Source organism: Pelophylax lessonae, assembly GCF_965119305.1.
Source record: "Pelophylax lessonae genome assembly, chromosome: 3".
NCBI classification, from domain to species: Eukaryota; Metazoa; Chordata; class Amphibia; order Anura; family Ranidae; genus Pelophylax; species Pelophylax lessonae.
The window spans coordinates 462,997,714-463,018,049 of record NC_138770.1 but is presented as its reverse complement, the minus strand read 5'-3'; the positions used below and the strand labels follow the sequence as shown (position 1 = coordinate 463,018,049).

General features: G+C 38.3%; 1 protein-coding gene across 11 annotated transcripts in view; it reads right to left on the bottom strand.

Annotated features, from left to right (window-relative positions):
• Nucleotides 1-7,499: 7,499 nt before the first annotated feature.
• QKI (QKI, KH domain containing RNA binding) overlaps nucleotides 7,500-20,336 on the bottom strand; it is a 260,193-nt gene continuing 247,356 nt past the window's right edge. For 5 of the 11 annotated variants that reach the window (XM_082251334.1, XM_082251337.1, XM_082251338.1 and 2 more), the window contains 3 exons: nucleotides 18,239-18,370; nucleotides 12,176-12,250; nucleotides 7,500-8,636 (listed from right to left, as the gene is read on the bottom strand). In XM_082251334.1, coding sequence (XP_082107460.1) covers nucleotides 8,620-8,636; nucleotides 12,176-12,250; nucleotides 18,239-18,370 — 224 coding nt within the window. In that variant the 3' untranslated portion in view covers nucleotides 7,500-8,619. Of the gene's footprint in view, nucleotides 8,637-12,045; nucleotides 13,071-18,238; nucleotides 18,371-20,336 lie in introns of those variants that run through there. The other 6 variants (XM_082251342.1, XM_082251343.1, XM_082251336.1 and 3 more) reach the window with 4 other exon arrangements.

Here is a 20,336-nt window from a genome sequence, read left to right as displayed (position 1 = left end):
TATTGTCAAAGCCTAACTGAAGAAGCTGATTGGGTATTCTGCACAGCTGCACCAAATTCTGTGTGCTCCAGTTTTATTAACCACTTGCCGACCGCCGCACGACTATCTACGTCGGCGGTCAGCCCCTCACAGGCAAAGTGACGTAGGGCTACGTCACTAGCTTGTGAGGGTCTAGGGAGCGAGCGCGCGCCCCCGGAGGCGCGCTCCCGCTCCCGAGTGGTCACGGACCCCCCCGCGCGTGTGACCGGCGGACCCGATGTCCGCCGGCCACTCTGCGATCGGCGGGGGAGAGGGAGAATGTCAGGCAGCTTGTGTAAACAAGCTGCCTGTCATTCTCCTCGCTGTATGAGAGCTGATCATCTGGATCTACTATGTAGATCCGTTGATCAGTCTGCATACAGCTGAAGCCCCAGCCAATCACAGTTAGAATCACGCCCCTAGGGACACACACAGCCCCTCCCTCTCAAATAAAGTTAACCCCTTCACTACCAGTGTATTTTTACAGTAACAGTGCATATATATAGCACTGATTACTGTAGAAATGTCACTGGTAACCCCAAAAGTGTCAAAAATGTCAGTCAAGGGTCCGATCTGTCCGCCGCAATGTCGCAGTACCGCAAAAAAAATCGCAGATCGCCGCCATTACGCGTTAAAAAAAAAAACAACAAAAATGACAAAAATCTTTCCCTTAGTTAGTAAACACAATAACTTTTGCGCAAACCAATCAAAATACGCTTTTTGCGATTTTTTTTACCAAACATAGGTAGCATAAAACAAATTGGCCGAAAATTTTAAAAAATTTTGATTTTTACATTTTTTTTTGGGGGAATTTCATATAAAAAAAAGGGAAAAATATTGCTATTTTTGCAAAATGGACGCTCTTTTTTTGTTTATAGCGCGTGATCAAAAAATCGCACAGGTGATCAAATACCGCCAAAAGAAAGCTCTGTTTGTGGGAAAAAAAGGACGCCAAATTCGTTTAGGTACAGCGTCGCACGACCGCGCAATTCTCCGTTAAAGTCACGCAGTGCCGAATCGCAAAATACCCCCTGGTCGGAATGGGGGTAAAATCTTCCGGGGCTTAAGTGGTTAAATCTCCCCCATCATCTTTAAAGACTAGTCAAATCAGATACTCCTTGGACGAAACATCGGCGTCCCAACCACATAACCAGAGTACTCTGCACATCTGTATGGACAGTAATCCCATGTGATACACAAGCTTAGATTGTTGTAACAAGCCATCATAAGAAAATGTCTTGGGCTTTGGACTTTAGTTATCTGTTCAATGAAATGGGGACCCAAGTGGTAGAGTTATCTCTTTTGAAGGAATCCACCCAACATGCCTTGGTTTGAAAGTATTTACCGCTCAAGATAAATAGGTAATTTTTGTGACAGTTCTTTCAAGACTGTAATGTTCTTCATTATGTCTTAAGCAGCACTTAAACCCAGGACCCTGCAATTACTATATCTGGTCTCCCACAGTACACAGAATAAGGAAGTTAATTTTTTTAGTAAATATAAACAGCTAAATACCTTTTCTCACCAGCAATCTTGCGATTTCTATCAGTGTCTGGTTAAAGCTTGTAGGAGGATTTTTCATTTTCCCATGATACTCCTTATAAGGCTGTAGGACCCCAGACCCTCTGTCTGGACAGTGCTGATTGGCCCTGTGCAGATCACATGCACCCTTCCCAAGAAAAAAAAAACACTAGCAATACAGGCAAAACTGGGCATGTGCAGAGTGAATCCAAAGGCTGTGCTCTATCAGGAGATAGTTTGGGGACAGTGGAAGAAGGGGAGGATCAGAAGAGACAGGATCAAACAGTCTTTTTACACAATGCAGATGATTTACCCCTTAGGTTCCACGGTGAGTATAAAATCATGCTTTAGTGCATATACAGACTTCTTTTACTGTTGTGGGTTTACTAACACTTTCAACTATATAACCATGTTTACTAGACATTTTTTTAGATATCTCTCTATACAAAATCTGATTTCTTTCAAGTCCCATGATTTTTCTGCAGTGATTTTTTATTTTTACAAATTAAAAGTTGCAGGTCCATTTTGATAGACTAGCACTAGTACAGACCGTATTTTGATTGGCAAGCTCTAGTATAGTTGGGTGAAGAGTAAAGGCCCACTCACTGGGTTCCTAAGGAAGAAAAAACTTTACCCCCCCCACCCCCAAACCTCAGGTAAAATTCTACCAATGCTTTCCTCAAAAGACAGGACCAGGGGACCTAGGAGGTGACAATTTTGTTCAGTGAACAGTACTTACAGTATTTTGCTTTATTTTACTTTATATTGCTAGTCTGGTTCTGAACCTGGATCCTGTTACCATGTCAGCTAAAATGTAATGACTTTACCCGAAAGGCAAGCATGCCCAATTTGCCCAACTGTTAGATTCCCTGACCTTTGCTTATTTATGCTGTACTTTTTTTGCCTAGAGTGTTTTAAATGTTATACCTGCATGTCAGATGGGGCAATTGGGGAAAACCCACATCTAGATAAGCAGCTTCCCTGTGAAGGAAAAGCACTACTTAGACTCTGGGCTCAGCCCTCAGAGGAATCTAGAATGTACCCTGCAAACAGCTAAACGAATGCATTCGTTGATACCAAACAGTTGGTTGTGCGAAGCAGCTGTTTGGAATCGTCCTATGCATTTGTAACATTTAACTTGTTCCTCGGGTCAAGCCTGCTCTTCCTATTTCTATCATGTATATCTCCATACTGGTATAGCTTTCCTCTGTTTTGATATTATAATTCTCGTACTACCATAGACACGGTTCTCCATTCTTGCTGTTTTTAAAATAACAAAATGACAAAGTAGCAGTGTAATAGTTTGTGGGGTATTAGTTTGTGCTGTTAGTATATTATAACCCCCTAGCTGGCATGCCATTTATAATGTAGTGCAATTTCTACAGTTTTCTTAATGTGCAATGAACACACTCACCCCTCACAGACGCACGTGTTTAAACAAGTCTCAAGATTATGTAATATAACTATATATGGCAGGCAGCAATAAAATAAATGGCAAGGGGAGGAGATCCCAGAGGAAAACATCCTTACAAGGTTCTAGGACACAAGGTACAAAAATCCAACGTTCACACTAATTATCTTTGGTGTGTAGTTTTATAAACATTTGGTGATAACTACACATATAGGTATTTACAAAAGAAAGCTTTTGCAGAGATACATTCCCTGGTTTCCCCCATCCTTTCCTGATTCTGGTCAAGCTGCAAAGAGTACAGTACTGTGTTTATTGATCAAAATGTGTGCGTGTGTTTGTCTCTCAAAAAGGCACAGATGAGAAAGGGACAGCAATATCAGTACAATGCTCTGATCACTCTACTATTTTGCCTTGTTTGTGTCAATGAAAACTTCACTGGGCCAGGCTTGTAAGTTTGTGCAGATTTCCTTGGTTTCTTTTGCCTGGGAGCAATCGGATTTAACTGCACAACCGGATGCCCTTTTATGTATAAAGATGACCTTCGATTTAGAACAGTTTTGGTGATAGTTTATCTTGATATACAGCCAAACACCACATTTGTGTTACTAAAGGAGACCTTTGAGAATTATGTTTAAGCAGTTGATGGGTCATTCCTTAACAAAAAAAAAAAAAAAACTACTAATCAGTAAGATTACATCAACTTGCATTACCATTATCACTGATTTTCATATTTTACTAAACGCACAAAGGTCTGTTGCTTTGTTAGCATATCTGACTTAAATTTGTATTTCTCCTCTGGTTGGAGAATTTCTTTTTATATATTTAAAACCTCTCCCACCCCAAATACTTTTAATTGCATGAACAAAAAACAGACCATAACATGTTTTAAATTTTGCAATTACTATCCACAGTTTTTTTTCCAGTGGATGGTGTGTAAAAAGGGAGCGCATAACCTGTGGCAAATATGTTTTTTTTTTTGCAGAAAAGCAGTGCTAGATTTATAAGAATCATTAAGTTAATAGACACTCAGGTAACATTTTGCAGACTGCGCCTATACATAAAATGTATGAGATTAGACTTTGTGATGCTGCCCTTGCTATAGCAATTTATTATGCTCTTGGTCAGTAGTGACCCTGTAGGTTTCTTTAACCTCCGATACTTTCGGAAGTGTCAGAGGCTTTCTATGGGCACTGTACTGGCCCGGGTGTCACAAAGGTAACTGGCCCTGCCTGTGTAGCAACAATAGAGCACTAGAGGCTTCAGTCCACAGCTTGTCACCCTGATGGACAAGGGTGGGGGGGGGGGTTGCGGAGGGACCAGTGAGGGCTATCTAGTAGCTTATTTGGCTGCTACGGACAAAGAGAATAATGAATTGTTATAACAAAGATGGCATAAGTGCTAACTGCAAACATTCTATTTATGTGAGAAGCCTGGAGAAGTGTTCCTTAATGACAGTTTCTCAGATTTTTAAAACTTACTGGTAGTCTCAGGTGATGTTTTGCTGTGCTAGGAATAAAAATGTGAACCAGTTTAAAATAATTTAAAATAACCAACATTCATTAGCGTTATGTGTACATAATCCAAACAAACTTATTTTATTTAGTGTAAGAATTCTTACCTAGAAGCTTTATGTATTTGCAAACCGGTTGCAGGCTTTATAAAGGAAGCCTTATTGTGAACAGGTAGGAGGGGGGAATGCAACAAACGCAAGCAAACTGGTTGCAACTCTTATTTTTCTAATGCAGGTTAAAATATATATTTTCTTTTATCCCCCAAAAAAAAAACCTGGTTCACATTTTTTTATTCTGAATGCCAGCAGAATAGTTAACCATATGATGTGAAGGATTGAAGGTATATAAAATGTTACATTTATACAGTAGCAAACAGCCTACCTGACCAAAGCTCTTTTTTTATCCGGGTGTTGGTGTATTACACTATATGGTGTTCTGGAAATATCACCCTTCCAGTTTGAATGCGCTAAAGTACATTCCCGACTTTAACCAGTTACTGCTCTTCATTATGAGGGCACCTTTTGCCATCCTCAGAACACTTCTTTTTTCCAATGTTCGCCAAATTTTCCTCTAAGCCTGGACTCTGATTTGGAACTGTATCTGCTCACAGTCACCTCTAATTTGCTCCCACCTGCACTTGTTTTAGCCTTTCCCCCAGGGGTAACTCACCTCTTTATGTTTTTCTATGCCCAGATAAACAGCAGGCGCTTTCTCCCAATTAGGATAATATAGATAATAATAATATAAATACATTATTCTGGGACTAGTGCGTCACTGGTAAAGCACAGTAATGAAATATCTCTTAATTACTGAAACTGCTTTTTTTTTAAAAAAAAACTTAGGATTTAGAGGTTCTGGTTAGTAGAGAACTATGTAAGTTATGTATCACAATTAAGTATGTTAGGTATCAACATTCTATAGAGTTTGGTAAACAGTGGTGGTGTTCAATTAGGAACAAGAAATATAGCATCGTCGTATGCAAACTTCACATAAAATTAGAATTATTTCAGAAGCTAACAAAATGCTGCGGTGAGTGTTATTTTTAAGAAAATGTGAAACTTTTCCATTTGCAGAGAGCCGATTATTTGAAGAACAAGAAGGAACTGTGACATTAGTAATGCAGATGCTGTGAAGCCAAGGGACAAGCAAATGCCTGGTGTGGTAGAGAATATTTTGTTCCCCCCTCTGCTATCACATACTGGCAAGATATCAGGCCAGATTACCCATCCATAGCCATTTTTAAAGTAATGTGCAGAATGTCAGGCGACAAACAATATTAAAACAAGAAACGCTGGGTTATCTGTGGTCACGCTCTTCAGTGTTAGTCCTGTAATTCAAGACTTTACATTCTTCTTTTCTTTGTAGATATTTTAAATGAAACATACAATGTTAATAAACAGACAAAGTCCAGAGTTAGTATCTTGGTATTATAACATTTATTAAAATAATGCTATGGGGTTAATAGAAACAGCAAAGAACCAAAGAATTAAAATGCAAGCCATGTAAAAACCCAACTAAAACCCAATATGTCTAATGTCGTCCAGTTGCTAACTAAAAGCCAAGAAAGACAACACTCCTGATATAATAAAGTACTGCAAAACAATTGGCATTGTTTTAGTTATCAAAATCGTGGGTTTACATTTTTGTATCCTTTTTCTCAACCAGGAAAAACTCCTTTTGAATGTTATATAACATACATATAAAACAAGATAGAAAAATACATTATAAACTTGTAACAATGGCTGTAAATACATTATTTTACAGGTTCTTTTAGGCAATAGGTTGGCATGATACATATATAGCATGAAACTACTAAGGTAATAAAGAAAAGACAAATACAATTAATCTGTATGGTTACATATCAGCGACACTCCCATCTAATCATTCTAAAAAATAAAAAATGAAATAAAATAGATAATACTGTCAAAAGGAAAAACTAAAGATTGAAAACTATCTAAGAATAAAAACATAACATTTCTAATACTGAAATCCAAGGCATTTGGAGATTTCATAAGTCATGCTTTTTTTTAAATGTTGACCCATTTGTTTGTTTGTTCATAGCACTCACAAGTAAGTGTCACATATCTATTTAATAGACTTACACATTATCCACCATTAAAAAAAAAAAAATTAAAATGACAAAAAATATCCAGGTTTATTGCAGCTTGAGATGAAACTGGATCAAATACTGATTTTAAAACTAGTTGATCTCTCTAAATGCGCAAGTGTCGCAAAATTGTTCAAACAGTTCCCAGCAAAGGGATGAAATTTGATTTAATTCAACAAAACAATATAGACTAAAAATGACCAGGAAGACAAAAGCTGGTGGCAAGTTAAATAAAAGCTAGCTTCTGAATAGAATGAATGTCTGTTGCATAGTAAATTATAACTATTAATTTGCTTCAGTGTGACAAAATAGCATGAGGTCACCACAAAGCGGTTTTGAAATCTAAACATTTTAGATTTACTGCTTGACCTTTACCAAAGTTTCCATAAGAAACAGAATAAACATAAAAGTTGATAAGGTGATGGAAATGTGCTGGGTGTTTACCAAATTATTATTATTTTTTTTTCTTTAAATGGCATTCAAGTGCCATGCATGGTTAAACTATTGAAACTTAAATTATAAAATCGATCCGAATATGTTGACATATTTTAATACAAAATTTGATGCCTAAAGTTGAAAATAAAAATAGCTACTTAAAAATATATTGGCAAAGCACAGTATCTGTTACAGACTGTCTTTATATTTAATACATACTATACTGGGCGACTGACTTGCAAGATTAAAAACTTTAGAATGTCTCAAAGTGCACACCAATTAGATGTGGCCTCTTAAAACTTGTTTGGCAAAAAACTACAGACCCCCTTGACCCTGAATTAAATAAAAAAAGAAAAGAAAAAAATACAAGACACTGGACTAAATGATCATGGAGAAAAATAAGGCACTTGTTTCAATCAACTTATACCAATGCTGAAAATAAAAAGAACAAAAAGTTGGAGAAAAAAAAAAAAAAAAAAAAAAAGACAAAAGGCTCTTTTTGGTCTTATTCCTTGACTACCACCAAAAATCATTCAATGCAATAAAGGGTTTTCTTTTTTGTTTTTTTGTTTTTCCTATTTTTTTTATAACACTTGAAAGTATAAAATGCTACATTTCCAAAAATATATTTTTTCTGCACCAGCACCCTTGTATAGTAAAAGTATCTAATTTTGTTCATTTTTTTCAATGCACTACACTTATATCTACAATTTCATTACAATTATATAGCAATAGGCAAGCATGGCTTTTACATCCTTAATGTTTGTTTCTATACAGGGAGGTCTAAAAACAAATACTTGAACAGTTTGCCCAGTAACGTGATACATAATGCATGTACCTTATATACCAATGTAATATTACATGAGGCTTTTTAAAAGTAATGCTTTGCTAATTGCATCACAATAGTTGGTTTTGTATACCAGTGTTGCAGTATAATTTTTAAAGGTTAAAAATGTTATAATTTTTTCATGGCACCCTTATCAATGTAACAAATTTGGCAGGCAATATTACAAAGAGAACAGATTGCAATGTTTTGACCCTGGGAGGGCACTGTAGTGACTAAATACTAATTTATATTTTCATTTTCTTAAATATGTAATTAACTTCACCAGTGAAATCCCTGACCAATTAGGTTCATGCATGATGCATCATCACAACACAGTACATTCAGCTTCTTACTTCACAATACAAGTGAAAAGACAAAATAAAGTTCCCTAAAAGTTTCTCACAGTAACTGCCTCTGTCATTGGTAGTTGAGGATCAGATGTCTTGCCAGTACTCTAGGTGAAGCTTTTAGACCGTTCGTTTGGTTAGGACACTAAAATATGATCAGTGCGGAGGGCTGAAATGGACCTTATTGCTTTTCTATTATTCAGTGCAGGTTCTAGAATCACTTTCACCCAATCAGGGGATGAAAACAAAAAACAAACAAAAAAAGGAGTTGGAAGAAAACTATTTCTCTGTGTGTCTTGTTAGATGGTAAGACGAACGGACAAATGCCTCAGCTCGCTGCACCGAAGACAGACAAGCAGAGGCGATTACCAGTTAACTGATCAGCAGGCAGGCATGGTCAGGTCATCATTGGGTGAAGAATTCAGAGGTCAGAAGGTCATAGGTTAGTTGCCGGTGGCGGCTGGGTGGTTAGAAACAAAAAAATAAAAAACAAAAACAAAAAAAGAAAGAAAGATAGAGAAGAGATTAGTTTCAGCTAGTGACTGTTTAATGACAACATGAAAAAACTAATCACAACTAATAAAAAAAAAAAAAAAACAAGCATGTTTAATACTGACATACTGATTGACACAATCTACAGAATGCAACAAAATCATGACACCAGGTATCATGATTCGAATGTGTGAAGAAGGAGCCCACGCCCATAAAACTGGTTAACAAGAAGAAAAAAATGGAAATAAAACTAAGGGCTAATGGTTAGTAGCAGTCGGAAATTGGAGAAAAAAAATGATCAATCAGCTTGAAACTTAGATAGAAATTTCGAGACAGTCAGTGCACACAATCAGTATCTGACTGCTATTAAGCATTAGTACTTCCCACAGGTGCAAGCATTAAAGCATCTATTATTAATGATGATGTGATTATTAACTTGTTAAGAGCAATGAATCTAAAGTTTTTTTTTTTTTTTCTTTTTAATAAAAAGGAAAAGTAAACATTTTAACATAAACTATGGGCCAAACAAAGTTTTTTTGTTCAATAAATGTTTATTGCTCATTTTCTATTTACAAAACACAAAATACCTTGGCCTCATAATACAAAGCAATAAAACTCTGGTCTAGCACAGTAGGCATCATCATCTGAACCAGGAACAGCTATAATGCTATTGCTACTGGCAGCATTTCCAGTTGAAATACTAATTTACACATATAGGACACATATAAAATGCATTTTGTATGTAAACACTGTAAAAGTCCTGGCTTTTTCTTTAATATATATTTCTAGACTCAAAAAATTGAAGTACATAAAAAAAATCTAATACACTAATAAAGCATTTATAACTACAAACAGCCCTCTTTATTTTCAAAGCTAATACTCTGCAAATACAATAAAATCTGTCATTTCATATACATTCCTGCATTATATTTTTATATTTCTTACGCCATCTGTAAATACTATTTTCTTTAAAAAAAAAAAAATACAGTAAAACATAAAAGTTCAAGTGGAAAGTTAACATTCTCAGTGTTTGAGCTCTTCCTTCCTTAGTAACTCACATTCTCCTTCACAAAACTTGGTCCACTTAACAGTAGTATTTTTTTAAGACTCTTTCAACAGCTTTACTATATATTATGAGGTTCAATTTGCTTTATTTTGTACTGTTGCCATAATGACTAAAGCAGAGGAGATGTCAACGAGAAAAAAAAAAAAAATCAGTGCAAAGTCAGACTTGTGGCATTTCGTAAAATGAAATCCAGTAGATTCAAATATAGCTTTGTCTTAAAGACATAAAGCTATTGGTCAGCTTTAAAAAGGGAAAACTAAAACACACACGTCCTTGACTCAGTCATATTACTAAATCTCCCTTCCAGTATTTCAGTGTCATGTTGGAACGATGAAATTAACGTTTTTTTCCCTTTAGTTCTTAGTAAGAACTGGGAATTGTTGAATATTTTGCTTATGATTAAGCAGAAGGAACCTAAATAAATATAAAATGTGGTTTATTACTACCACAATGCCTTTATACAGTCAAATGACATGTATACCTATATATTTTATTGTACATTAATGAAATGTACTATTTATAACTGGATTAAAAGATCCATTAAATGTTGTTACAAGGTTAAATACATGCAGTATTACTGCAAGATCAGGTGGCAAAATGTACTGGCATACCTGCGATATATCCTCTGCAAAGTCCCTGGCTATACACAGTACACACAGGTTTAATAACTGTGCAAAATCATTTACAGATTATAACATGTATTTCAGTCGGTTTGTTACAACAATTAAACCGGATACTTTAACATACATATAATGAGAAACCATTCACTTGGCTGCCCTTCAATAATTAAGAACGCGTAATTATAAAAGCAGCTTTTTGCATAGGGCTGAATTTAAGAACATTTCAGAACTGAAAAGGCTGCACACAAAGCAATTCTTCCATCAATAAGCTCTTCAAATGACCTATTTATACAACGAAATAACCAATTTCTTGTATAGGGGTTATACATTTCAATATATTATTTGAAACTTAAATCTTGTTATTTTATGTGTGTTAATTTGTAATACACGTTTTTAAGTGAAAGAAAAAACAAAAAACCACTTCCTTTATAATGCTTAAGTTGTACTGGGTAATAGTTTAGAGGAGAGGTTAAAAATGTACCTGTGCAAAGCACTTTAGAAAAGGTGAAGCATTTAAAGTTGACGTATCCAAAACAATAATGTCTGAAAGTACACCTCATACAACTACATTTATGCTTCAATGTCATAACAAAAGGATTCCCACTTTAACTAAGCCTTTGCTAGTAAATCTCAGCATACAGTATATCAGACATTCCACTGACTACATGTAGCTGATATGCCACATTTTCTGTTTAGGGTAGGTCCACTTGCAACTTTAACTACTTGCCGACCAGCTGCCATGTATATACTGCCGCAAAGTGGCGCTATTGCGTGAAACAACGTAACTTGCACTGCTGGAGGCGTGATCGCACCGTGATTGGCTAGCAGAGATGTCAATCAACGGGTCCGGCGGACCAAATGTCCGCCAGCCACCCGCGATCATTGCGTTGAGGAGTGGAACGGCGATCTGCCTATGTAAAGACGTTTTGTCTGTCGCAATGTCGCTGCCCTGCTAAAAATCGCTGATTGCCGCCATTATTAGTAAAAAAAATAAATAAAAATTCCATAAAAATATTGCATTGTTTGTAGACGCTATAACTTTTGCGCAAACCAAACAATACAAACTTATTAGGATTTTTTTTTACAAAAAATATGTAGCAGAATACATATTGGCCTAAACTGATGAAAAAAAAGTGATTCTTTACATTTTTTTATTGGCTGTGTTTTTTTATTTACAGTGTTTTGAAATTGTCGCTCTTTTTTTGTTTATATCGCACAAAATAAAAACTGCAGAGGTGATCAAATACCACAAAAAGAAAGCCCTATTTGTGGGGGAAAGGACAAACTCTTTTCGGTACAGTATCCCACACCCGTGCAATTGTCAGTTAAAATAACGCAGTGCCGTATCGCAAAAAAATTGCCTGGTCATTAAGGGGGTAAAAACCTTCGGGTCCAGAAGTGGTTAAAAATGTAAAACCCTTTTAAATGGTCTTCCTTTTAGTTTAATTTTAAGCCATCACTTTAAGTTTAAGTTATCTGGAAGACTACTCAGTAGGCATTCTTTTCAGATATGAAGTCTCTATTTGTTCAGCCCAAATAAATGCATCAACTACCTTTACAGTTAGGCCGTCATCATTGCTTTGCAACACCATACAAATCCTGCATACCAACAGTTAGCAGTATCTTCTATTTTTGTAAAAGCACCTGCTGTATAGTCATCAAGAACAAAAGCAAACTGGAAACAGAAATTAAGGATAATATGTCACAAAAACCCATCCCTCAGTGTCTGCTCGGTATAGTTGGGGTGCAAATTATGTGTGGTGTTGTAAAGTTAACTGAAATAGCATTTTGTCAAAGCAAAAACTACACAGCTAAACTAACCTCTGTCTGCGGTCACAATCCTTTGGTAAGGATGGACCCGCATATCATGCCTTCGCACTTTAGTTGCCACCGCACCTAGTTAAATTGTAATTACCAAGACAAAGTTAGAAAACAGAACATTCAATAAAACAAACAACATAAACAGCAGGTTTCATCAAAAAGGTTTTACATGGAGATTTGCTGTAAAAACATTTAGGCTTAGAAAGCAACAAGTTAAGGCACAGTAGTTTGGAGTCTTTGCTACAGTATGTGAATGAAACGCGTGCCGATTAATATTGCATTTAATGTTGTATATCTGGCCTTAACCTATTCCGCCCTGTGAGTTCAGTTGATATGTGCAAGCACCTGTAACACTAAAGGGCATCATAATGCATTCATTTACCACTGAACAGCAGTATCTTTTGAAATCTGTTAGACCCAAGAAAAATGAAGCTTTACTATTCACATAATCACTGAAGTGCTTTACCTGCAGCCGATGAGCAGTTTTATCATACTTTAATACTGACATCCATTATAATAAAAATAATCCAGTTTTATATGTTTAAATTATTTTGAATCTTAATATCTAAAGTCAAGAAGTAGAAACCACATGAATTAAGTGATTAGTAAAGCGTGCAAACGAGAAAGCTTAGCAGTCAGTATTCTACTATACACTCACTCACTGCTACTTAAATGTATAGACTAAATCAAATATTGATCAACATAAAGGATTTTATCTATGTGCAAAAAAAAAAAAAAAATAATAATAATAAGTGCAAGTAAGTCACTGACTGCTAGGCAAAGTTTCACAAATATTCTCTTTTCGAAACTGATGCTAAAATAAAAATTATTGTAATCAATGAAGGGTCATTTGAGATTTTCTTGAATTCTTAGCCTTTCGTTGGGAAAGCCATACCTGAAGATAAAAGGAAGGGCATTACAAATGAGTTACTGGTCTAGTGAAGTAGTCTTCTAACAAAGGAGTATAGATGGCAACGCTAAAAACTTAAATTTTATCTAAACTCAAGAACAACATTTTTGCATATTGCAGCTTACCAGGTCCTTAGATGTGGTGGCTGCATAGTTTGCTTTTTTTTCAGGCCAATACATTCTTTGCAAGTGCAGAAAAATACATATTGACCCTGTCAGAAATCTTGAGTCCTTGTTACTTCTGTTGTACTGAACTAAAATTTCAAGAAATTTTTATCAGATTTCCCAGATGTAATCAGTGAACTACAAGACACCCCCCTCCTTCAAATATAACGGAAGTGAGAGGTGCTTGCAGTCTAAATAAGGAGATCAGGTGATAAAAAGGTAATAACATTGCTCCTCCATAGATACAGTAGTGTGCATGAGTGTCATTGCCCTAGGAAAGGGCAGGGTCATCAGAAGAACATAAAGAAAGTTAAAAACAAAAAATACCAACGACAACAAATGAAACCACCACATCCTACTGGTGGCTGGTAAGCAGTCATGTTTTGCTTTTGGGTTTAGATAGCATTCAATTTAGATTATTATAACATCGACCAAATCTTCATTCATGATAAAAGTTTGAAGTATTTTACAGCAGTGGTCCTCAACCCTGGCCTACAGGGCCCACTGACAGGCCAGGTTTGCAAGATAACTGAAATACATCCCAGGTGATATCATTTGCTGCTCAGTGATTGCAGTACTCTAGTCTGCATCTCCCCAAGGTAATACCTAAAATCTGGCCTGTTAGTGGGCCCTGAGGACCGGAGTTGGAGGACCACAGTTTTACAGGACCAGTGAAATTAAAACAGTTGCAATTATATCCACTTCTAGATCGGGCCTTTTCTGGCACTTTTTGTTTACATGTAACAATCAGTATTTTTTGATAGAAAATTACTTAGAACCCCCAAACATTAAATATTTTTTTAAGGCAAAAGCCCTAGATAATTTGCAATGTCACGCAGTTTTTCAAACAGCATTTTTTGGGAAAAAATACACTTTTGAATTTTAATAAAAACACATTTTTTAAATATAAAAGATGTTGCTATGCCGAGTAAATAGACACTTAACATGTCACGCTTTAAAATTGTACACGCCCGTGAAACAGCAACAAACTGAGTACATTTTACTATCCAAAGGTGAGGCTTTAAAAGCCTTTACAGGTTACCACTTTAGATTTAGTACAGGTCTGGTGCTAGAATTACTGCCCATGAGCTGATGTTCACGGTGATAACTCACATGTGTGGAACGATCGCTGTTTGCGTGCATGTGGGACGGACATGTGCGTTCCCTTTGTGCATGAGGACGGGGGCACTTAATCTTTTTTTTAATTATTAATTTATTTTTACACTGCTGCTTTAATTTTTTTTCTCTGCTCACTCAAACATTCTCGTGACAGCAATTGACTTTATGGAGAGATCCAAGATCTCTTCCCTTAAAAGCATTAAAAACACCAAGATCCATGTTTTTAGAATGCATTAAATTTTTTAAAAAGGAGCCGTTGGTATTCATATAAACTGAAAGTGATGTCACGTCATTACTTTCCAGGTTACCATAGCGGAGAGCCGATCAAAGCCGATCCCGGCTTTGTACAGCTGTCCGAACAGCCGGTGGACATGCCAGCTGGTTGCTCGGGTCTCCCAGTGGGACGAGAAAACCCGAGCAAGCTGTGGACTGCTTGTAAAGCAGTCCAGCAGCTAGGTCTAGGCCACATTTTGCAGTACACAGGCACACTAATGATGCAGGTATGTGCCGGGCGTAGAGATAGAGTTAGAGGTCAGTGGCCCCACACTCCCGAGGGGGTCAGTGTATAAAAGGGAGCTGTGAGGTGCATGTTGCACCATACTGTCCAGGTCATGACAGACATTGGCCCGAGCCTGTGAGGATGTAGCAGCTGGGAGCTGCAGGAGAAACAGTCAAGCTGACAAAGGAACAGCATTTTGTGCATAAGTATTGGGGCTGGGTGACCGTCCGGAGGACCGAGGCATTTGGCCTGAGCAGTGAAGCTGCAAAGAGAGCCACGAGGCTGAATTCTAGGTTTTGTTGCATTAATGGTGAGAACCCCTTGCGTGGGAAACTATTCAAGTGTGAACTTTTTGCTTTGTTTTAAATGAAAGTGAGCAGACAACGCCCTAAAACCTATTTCTGGCATGGAGTAAACTTTTTGTTTAGCACTACCAAGGAGCTACAAATTACCTAATGTGTCACAAATTGGTGGAGGAATGCCGGGGGGCAAAGAAAAGGTGGAAATCCGGACCCTTGCATGCCTAAAACCATGAGTTGCCAGAGACAGGCTATGCTTTGCTGTGTGATTAGCTACAGGTGTATTGTCTTGCAGCCTTAACGAGACAGTACTCCAAACTTTTTTTTCTGGAGAACAGTGTGTCCATGACTGCAAAGATGGGTGATGTTGCCCATGGCAATGAAGCAGTGGTTTGTGAGGTTGACTTCATACAGCCTATGTTAGATGCTGATCATATTGAGAACTTCCTGGCTGAATCTTAGAATATGGCTTCTTTTAAAGCGTGGCCCAGAGGCCGCTGGACTGAGGTGCTACAGCCTTTCCTGCCAGAGAAGTTCCTGGAAGTGTACTATTGATGGGCCGTGACAAGGATAACTATGATAGGTAACAAAGCAGCAATCTGGTCTGGAGAGAGCTGGGAAAGCTCTGCTGGGAGTGTGTGGTCTCCCATGGCAACAAGAGGAAGTTTCATCTGGGTGGTGGAGCTGCAGCAAAGAGATGGCTCATCATCCCCACAGAGAGGGCTGGGATATCCGAAAACTTGTGACACCTAGCAGGATGTCTGTGTTTTCTTTCGGTAGCTGCACGGGGAGATACACCCGGAGAAACGCCAAATGGAATGGTAAGACTGTTCCTGATAAAAATTTGAAAGGGACTGTTTTTGAATTTAATACTGGTGAGGTGGTTGGAAGTTCAGTGAGGAGATCCACTTCCAAGAAGGACTTGCTGCTGTGGAGTACCCTGTATAGTGGGGAAACATGGGGTAAAACTGAGTATAATGTTTTGCTTAATAATAAGGTTAACAATGTTCAGGTAAATAGTGAATTAATACAGCCTGCTGAAAATGCAAATGTGTATGTAATGCACGAAATACTGCCAGTGCACGGTGGTGAAACAGTGATACTGCAACCAATGTCATCTGAGGATGAGTTAATGCAATGTGATCTTAACCACTTGCCGATTACAAAACGTATGTATACACGTTGTGGTTTGCAAGTGGTTTACCAAGGTTATGGCTAAAGCCATCAGCCATAGCCCTGGTATTTTTTTTGGCGGCTGGCTCTCTCATGAAAGGGCCCCTAGAACGCTTTCAGAAGCCAGTGTCTCTCGGGCTTACTGTTTTTACTGGCACGCCTGAGAAACGATCCGACGGTGCAGCCGGCTGGTCACGGAGGCGATAAAAGACTAGATTTTCTTTGTTCGCCTCTGACTTTGGAGGACCTAAACAATGCCATGACATTACTTCTGGTCTAGGGTGGAAGTAAACTTTTTTTTTTTTTAGCTTTTGCTTTTAAAGGTAAAGGAGAGATTTGAGGTCCTTTTGACCCCAGATCTCTCCACAAAGTGGACCTGTCAGCCTTAGATTACAAGGGATGTTTATATTCCTTGTAATAGGAATAAAAATGATTAAAAAAAATTAAAAGGCCACTGTAAAAATAAAAAAATAAGATAACCCAAAATTTAAAGCACCCCATTCCGCTATGCTTGCGTGCAGAGGCGAACGCATACGTAGGTCGTGCACGCTTATGTAAATGGTATTCACACCACACACGTTAGAGTGAGAGCAATAATTCTAGCGCCAGACCTTCTCTATAAATCTAAACAGGTAACCTTCAAAATTTTTTAAAGCATCGCCTAAGGAGATTTTTAAGTACTATAGTTTGTCGCCATTCCAAGAGTGTGCATAATTTTAAATTGCGACATGTTGGGTATCTATTTACTCGGCGTAACATCTTTCATATTTTACAAACTTGAGCGTATTTATTGTCTCGTTTTTTTAATTTAATAAAATGCATTAAAAAATAATTTGAAAAAACGGCTGCACAAATACCATGTGACATTAAAAAATTGCAACGGTCGCCATTTTATTCCCTAGGGCAGCGTTTCTCAACTCTGGTCCTCAGGGCACACTAACAGGCCAGATTTTAGGTATTACCTTGGGAGATGCAAACTAGAATACTGCAGTCACTGAGAAGCAAATGATATCACCTGTGATGTATTTCGATTTTTCTTTCAAACCTGGCCTGTTAGTGTGCCCTGAGAACCGGAGTGGAGAAAAACTGCCCTAGGGTGTCTACTAAAAAAAAAGAAAAACAATGTATAATGTTTGGGGGTTACAAGAAATTTTCTAGCAAAAAATACAGATTTAAACTTGAAAAACAAAAAGTGCCAGAAAAAGCCTGGTCTTCAAGTAGTTAAAACAGACTGGGATGCGTGGAGCAAGGAAGTACTTGCGTTACTGGTCGAAGTGTGGTGTAAAAATAAGGTGGACACTATTTCTGCTGTGCCAGGAGAAGGGTCTGCTGAACAGCCTATAAACCAGGGCACATTGGCTGGTGCAGAGATTAACCCTCTCATGACAGATGGTCTGAGGGGGCGTGAACGCACAGCAGAAATTTTGCCCACAAAGCGTAAAGGAGTTGATGATGTAGTGTGTCTTGTGATGACAGACATGCTCACAGAAATGTTAGGGTCATGGAGTATACAGCTAGTGTATATCTTGCTGTCCTCTCCTGGGTCAAGAGAACTTGTACCTTGGAGTACTGCTAATTGGAGCTGGATATGACAGGCTGTACTGGGCAAAGATAGCCAATATTGGAGTTATATGATGCAATGTTTGGTGTTAATGTGGAAAGTTGTCTCACAGTGTGCTTGATTGCTTCATAATGATGTTGTGCATGAGAAGCACTCTGGAGCACTGTTGGACAGGTCAGAGGTATTGAAAATACCGAAGGTAACAGAAATGGTTAAAGAGATTGCTGTGAAAAAAATGTGGTGAAAATGTTTGTTGGTAGGACAGTCGATATTGGAGTGTTGGACAACAAGGGGCGATGTGAAAATTTGGGAAGGTCCCATAGGGAGTAAGTGCTTGCCTGTATGTGGTCCCTCCTCAGACACTGTCCTAGCAAGCAATGGGACAAGACTTCCTGATGACATTGACATAAATGGGTTGTGGTTTTCTGAGAAATGGGTTGCCAAGGGTAACCACCCAGGTATTCGCGAACCTGAAAAACAGATGGTGCTGGTTAAGGTCGATACAGGTAGTGAGGGGGGTGGTTCCCTGACAGATGTGATTGGAGTAGGCACCCTACAGTTCATGGGAGAATAGTCCTGGGGATGGTAACGAGATCAGTGGGACCCCAAGGGTTAGGAAGAAGTGCTTGTGGAAGCACACCCAGAAAAAGGTGTGGGTAGAGTACCCCTTTAAAAAAGGTCAGACCGGTTTGGACCCCTGGGGGTGGTAGAAAGGCACAGAGGTGCCAGTGTGAAGAGTGTGTTTCTCCCTACAGTGCGAAAGGGGGGGGGGGGGTAATATGTGGCAGGTCAAGCCTATGCCACTGCTTAAAATGGCTTAGGCCAGATTTTGCAGGAAACCGGCACACAAATGATGCAGGAGTGTGCTAGGTTTATGTTAGAGACAGAGGTTAGTTAGAGGTGTGTGGCCCCACCCTCCCGAGGGGGTCAGTGTGTGAAGGGAGCTTTGAGGTGCATGTCGCACCGTACTGTCCAGGTCAGGTCAGACAGAAGCCAGAGCCTGTGAGGATGTAGCAGTTGGGAGCTGCAGGAGAAACAGTCCTGCACACACACATACAGAGTATATGACAGAAATTTTGCTCATCCCTAGTCAATACTAACTTAGGATGCTACAAAAATTTGGAATATATCAGTAACTTTGGAGAAATTACAAAACATACATAAACTTTGCTCACTTAGCTCTCCTGGGACCTTATTTTTATCTTCAATGAGAGGGTGGTATATTGTTGTGATAGGAACCAGTATTGTAAATCCTGAACGTTTTACTTAGTAAGCGAGCCTAGAGCAAGCATACAGTGCATTCGGAAATTAATCACAGCGCTTCACTTTTTCCATATTTTGTTCTGTTACAGCCTTATTCCAAAATGGAATACATTTACTGATTTTCACAAAACTCTACAAACAATATTCCATGACGACAACATGAAAGAAGTTTGTTTGAAATATTTACAAATTTATTAAAAACAAAAAAAAATGCATGTACATAAATATTCACAGCCTTTTCAATGATACTCAAAATTTAGCTCAGGCACATCCTGTTTCCACTTATCCTTAAGATGTTTCTACAACTTGATTGGAGTGCCCTGTGATAAATTCAGTTTATTGGACATGATTTGGAAAGGCACACATCTGTCTTTAAAGAGTTCCCACAGTTAACAGTGCATGTCAGAGCAAAAAACAAGCCATGAGATCCAAGGAATTGTCTGTAGACCTCCAAAACAGGATTGTATCGAAGCACAGAATCATTTCTTCAGCAATAAAGCCCCCCCCCCCCCGATGAGCACAGTGGCCTCCATCGTCTCTAAATGGAAGAAGTTTGGATAAACTGGGACTCTTCCTAGAGGGGGCTGCTCAGTGAATCTGAGCAATCGGGGGAGAAGGGACTTGGTCAGGGAGGTGACCAAGAACTCGATGGTCACCCTGACAGAGCTCCAAAATTTCTCTGTGGAGAGGAGAACCTTCCAAAAGAACAACCATCTTTGTAGTGCTCCAATCAGGCCTATATGGTAGAGTGACCAGACGGAAGCCACTCCTCAGTAAAAGGCACGCGATAGTCCACCTGGAGTTTGCCAAAAGGCACCTAAAAGACTTTCGGACCACAAGAAACAAAATTCTCTGCTCTAGTGAAACAAATATTCAACTCTTTGGCCTGAATTGCAAGCATCATTCCTGGAGGAAACCAGGTACCGCTCATCACCTGGCCAATACCATCCCTACAGTGAAGCATGGTGGTGGCAGCATCATGCTGTGGGGATGTTTTTCAGTGGCAAGAACTGGGAGACTAGTCAGAAATTGAGAGAAAGATGAGTGCAGAAATGTGCAATGCCTTGAAAAAAAAAAAAATTCATACCCCGTGAAGTTTTCCACAAGTTGTCATAATACAACCAAAAACGTAAATGTTCTTTTTTTTCAGGATTTTATGTGATAGAACACCAC